The sequence below is a fragment of the Homarus americanus genome, unplaced genomic scaffold (assembly GCF_018991925.1).
Source record: "Homarus americanus isolate GMGI-L3 unplaced genomic scaffold, GMGI_Hamer_2.0 scaffold27247, whole genome shotgun sequence".
In the NCBI taxonomy this organism is placed as follows: Eukaryota; Metazoa; Arthropoda; class Malacostraca; order Decapoda; family Nephropidae; genus Homarus; species Homarus americanus.
In genome coordinates this window covers 43,554-48,499 of record NW_024742868.1, presented here as the reverse complement: position 1 = coordinate 48,499, position 4,946 = coordinate 43,554, and the positions used below count along the sequence as shown (strand labels likewise).

Below are 4,946 nucleotides of genomic sequence, written 5' to 3'. Positions count from 1 at the left end.
GTTGTTAATGGAATTTTTCTTATCGGTTTACTGGGTTACTTGATATTTTTCCCATATTTATAACTATTTCATATATGATATTATTACCATGCACTTCAGAAAGTTATTTTAATATTTTATACAACTACTTTTGTTTATAATTTGAAAAACAACAGCACTAAACTACTCCCTTGTATCGTTAACATAACTGTTTTGATCACTAATATCTGAAATTATGTGTAGGATGTGGCAAGCAGCGGTAACTCGGGTATATATACTGGAGGCCGGCTGTTACACTATTCCACACATCTGTTTGAGTACACCAGTGAATCTGTACTAGTGAAACAATGTCTTCACAACGTTATGCCCGCGCTTTGCTCTCCGGGGCAGCTGCTCTGAGGAACACTGCAGTATACCAGGTGTGTATTGAGGCAGTTTATAATACCTGTGAGTGAGAGAAAAGTGCATTGATTGAGTGAAGGGGGGCAACCCGCTCTACTGTCAGGCACATAATCCTGCAGTCAGTTTTTGCACATGGTGAATGCCTTAATTTTCAAAGTTTGTGAGAATCTGGGCTATTACGCTGAAAAAACTTAGTTATTGTCATTGTTATACTTTGGTTTTTATTACACATTTGTTGGTAGTTTTTGTGTGCGTTGTTCCGTGTGTATTTTTGTATATATTTGTACTGTATATAACTGCCTCCTGCGCCATTACCTTCATGTGTGTGTGCTCTTGGTAGTTTGTGTTTGTGGCGGTACAAAAGGTCAGGTTTCATCGCTTTGTTAATGGAGAGTAAACGACTTATACGAGCAGTGTCAAATGTCTTGTTAGAAATGGTGTCGTGCAAAGTTGGTTCAGTGTAACCTGTATTGAGATGGAAGTTAGAAATAGTTTTTGTTTTCTAAAAGTTAATTGATTTTGAGTTATATTTTATTATTTTTTCGTGGAATCCTGATTTTTTATATATAAGTAGATCCTAAGACTAGAGAGATAAATTGTTTCTGGTAGGACGAGGTTAGTATAAGTTTAGTGCAAATATCCATAGTGTGTCTGCTGGGTTTATGGAAGGTGTTGGTATAGAGGGTCGAAAGTTCTTGGATTCACGTTTAAAAGAAAGTCACCCTGTTCATATTTCTGACCAGTCTTACAAAGTTATTACAGTGAGTTTGTGGTATTCTTGGCTGACATAGATATTGCTATGGTGACTACAGTATGCTACCATATGTTCATTGTATTCATAGTGTTTATGACTGGCGTGGATGTGTTATAAACGTAAATGGTTACTTGGTATAATGATGGTATCCGTGCTCTACGATGATTGGCTCATGTTTGTGAAATTTTGCACAATAAACCGTGTAGTGCTAAGCAAGAGGTAAGTTTATGTCCTTGTTATAGTAATTAACCAAATGTACTTTTGTTTCTCTGGTGACTCTACAGTGTGCCACAAACAGTTCACTAACAATTAAAAACCTGATGGTGGACAGTTTATTTCGACAACACCATTAGTTAAATGACCAAGTGGTTTGTGAATTGTTTGTGCTCCAGATGTTCGTTAATTACCTTAGTGCTCCAGATGTTCGTTAATTACCTTAGTGCTCCAGATGTTCGTTATTTACCTTAGTGCTCCAGGTGTTCGTTATTTACCTTAGTGGTCCAGATGTTCGTTATTTGCCTTAGTGCTCCAGATGTTTATTTGCCTTAGTTGTATTAATGAATAATTTGTATAGTTGAACAAAAATCGCCATAAGGGAGTTTTCTCACTCCAGACACTTCAAGACCGTAATAATATTGTATTTAAATTTCACTGATATAATTATAGACTTACAGTACACTATTTTGATTATTGATTTGCAAATTTAAATTGAATTATTGAAGATTATTAAAAGCACGCAAAAAGTAACAAGCGGGGAGGAATTATTGACATTTTAAAATAAAATTGAAAGTAAATGGCATTAGAAAATTATAGTTAGAATTGTAAATGGATATACACGATGGGACTTGATAAACAGAACTTCAAAGATACTACAGTGATCCAAGAGAAGATTGTTGGCGTGTGAATTATGTCCTGTGTATTACTGGAACACTTCTGACCCTTTGTATATGTTTGTGTTACAGGGACAGCGAAACACCCACCGTTGTGCTCATAGCCGCAGTCTGACCCTCGCCACAGCTGCTCGTCAACAGCTGGCCAGTGCTGAAGCTCCTCGCCCTGGTAAATATACTTTCCTTTTAGTTATTTTATACATACATATATATATAAAACATATACAGTATAGTGAAGTACTTTTGTTTTGTGTATATGTGGTATATGTGTATAGAAGCTAATTAATCACTCGTTTCTTATAGGCAGTGGGGTCATTTCTGCTTCAACTGGGAGTGACGCCCTTCAGATCACCTTCTGTGACGGTAGGAGGAGCGAGATTCCTTACTCCTGGCTGAGGGACAACTGCCAGTGTCACAAGTGCTCTTCCTGCACTAGTCTGACCCAGCCCGTCAACACAGAATTCGAGTTGGGTGCCCATCCCGAGATCATTCAGGTAGGAACCATCGTCTTTATTTAACATTTAAGCACCTGACAATACTGTTTAACCTCACAAAATCTGACAATTGAATGATTATTAAAGAAAATTGCATTTACATATCTTTTCTGAACCAAAACTTATATCACATGTACTGTACTTTTGTAATATTATGAACTCGCTGTAGTATTAACATGTACACAACTTTTTCGACCAAATGTTTACCCTAAGACAAACATCTAACCTTAATATGTCTCTTCAGAGTAATGTGTTCGGTGTTGTCGTGGACTGGAGTGACGGCCATATTAGCAAGTACCCTGGAGAATGGCTTCACCAGGTGGCACACACTGTCTACGGCCGCTGAATGGTATGTACTTGATCCCAACTGGTTCTGTTTTGTTTGAGATGGGCTTTTACTGTTTCCCCAGATGGTTCTCTTCCTCTTGTTGGTTATATGGCTCTTTGTTGCTCAGGTGGTACCCCTGCTGATTCCACCTGTTGCCTAGGTGGTCCCGTTTAATGTTCATACCATCTGATGTCCAGGTGTTCAATTCTTGTTCATACTATTTTCTAGGTGGTCCAGTCTCTTAATATTCATGTTGACATTTCCTGCTGACCCTCCTTGTTGTCACTTCTTGTTTACCCTCCCTTTTGACATTTCCTGCTGACCCTCCTTGTAGTCACTTCTTGTTTACCCTCCCTTTTGACATTTCCTGCTGACCCTCCTTGTTGTCACTTCTTGTTTACCCTCCCTTTTGACATTTCCTGCTGACCCTCCTTGTTGTCACTTCTTGTTTACCCTCCCTTTTGACCCCGTTTTTGCCCTTCCTGTTGACATTTGTTCATAACATTACGAATTGTATTAAAGTGGTAAGGAAGGACTTGTGTGCATTTTAAGCATAATAAAAATCTTGGCTGGTCTCTGCTGCATTTTCTGGGCTGGTCTCTGCTGCATTTTCTGGGCTGGTCCCTTGGGTTTGTGGTGGTGATGGAGTTTTACCCAACAACTGCCTTCAGGTATTCGCAGTAACTCGTAACAAACTGGGAAAATGTCCATAAAACTTTGATTATGATAGTGTGTGTGTGTGTGTATATATATAGTCATTGTATATTTGTTAAGTAATTGTTTGCATGTTTGTGGTTATATTTACTCGTTTACCCACGTAAAAGCAAAATAAAAGGCTTAATAAAGGTGTATGTTCTTACAGACTCCTCGTAGACCCAGCAGCGGTGCCTCGGTAGTCACCAGCACCGCCACCCACTGCTGATCACGGCTCGGAGTTCTCTGGCCACGACTGGAAGGTCATTTTATACAGATCAGGAACCATCTGTTGCCTGATGTCCCCAACTTTGAGATGTGTTGGATTCTGTCCAGCAATTCAGCTGCAGCAGACCGACCTATGCTGTGCTGTTGATGAAGACAAAATCGCTTCAATACACCATGTTATATATCTTGTATGATTGCCGTGTGATTTCTTTTCGGAGGATGAATTTATGTTTTTAGTTTTGTGCCTTGGCTGTAATGTTTTTGTAAGTGGTACCAAAATGTATGTAATTTTATATTAAGGAGGCGATGCAGAGGAGTGGTGGGTTAGCAAAATAAACATCACTTCTGTATTGCCGGGGTAACACAGGGTATGGTTTAGTATCCTTGATATTTTTGTTAGCACTGCTGGGGTACCATTAGTTTTGAGGTACAGTGAAGTACTTCTGGGGAGTAACATAATAGATTTCAATTCTATACTCATCCTAGAGTTATCATTTAGTAATAATAAAAAAAAATGTCGAAGTATTGCAGGGAACACTTTAGGATCCCTTGATATTTTGCCACCCTGTATAGATGGGATGCCACAGGAAGTATTTGGGGACCATTGGTGTTTTGCCATAGTCACCCTTTAGGGCCAGGGCATCGTAGGATAAATTTCGAAGACCAGAACTCTGCCACAGTGATCCCAAGGCATCAAGGTCTTGGTGAAGCGTGGCCGGCAAGACCATACAAGAGCACAGGTTGATGGGTCCGCCCACCTTATTTATGGCAGGCCGAGAGACTAAATGTCCTGAACAGACATATTTAACGAATTATTTATTTCTGTATATATGTATTTACATTTTGTTTATTAATAAAAGCTAAAAACTTATAATTTGTTGGCAATGCCCGATTGTTTGTCTTGAAATAATATTTTGAGGAAGGAAGTTGTATTGTCGATTCAGACGAAAGAAAATAATTGAAATATTTAATCAAGTCTTGAGGTCATTAGGGTATTTTTATGGATGGAAGAATTTTTTTTGTATTTAAACACTTGCGAATAGACACGAGAGTGGACAGACTAGAATACTATTATGACCACTATTACTGTTAGACGTACTATTGTTATTTATTTTCAGTATGACTACTTACTGTAACCTCCTGAGACGCAGGTATGACTGCCCTTGTGATTTAAGACC

General features: G+C 38.7%; 1 protein-coding gene across 1 annotated transcript; it reads left to right on the top strand.

Moving 5' to 3' along the window:
- Positions 1-241: 241 nt before the first annotated feature.
- Positions 242-4,639, top strand: LOC121877067 (gamma-butyrobetaine dioxygenase-like). The gene is made up of 5 exons (XM_042382695.1): positions 242-398; positions 2,098-2,194; positions 2,329-2,519; positions 2,764-2,868; positions 3,710-4,639. Exons 1-4 carry the CDS (start codon positions 327-329, stop codon positions 2,863-2,865), a joined length of 462 nt encoding a protein of 153 aa, XP_042238629.1. The 5' UTR covers positions 242-326; the 3' UTR covers positions 2,866-2,868; positions 3,710-4,639.
- Positions 4,640-4,946: the final 307 nt, after the last annotated feature.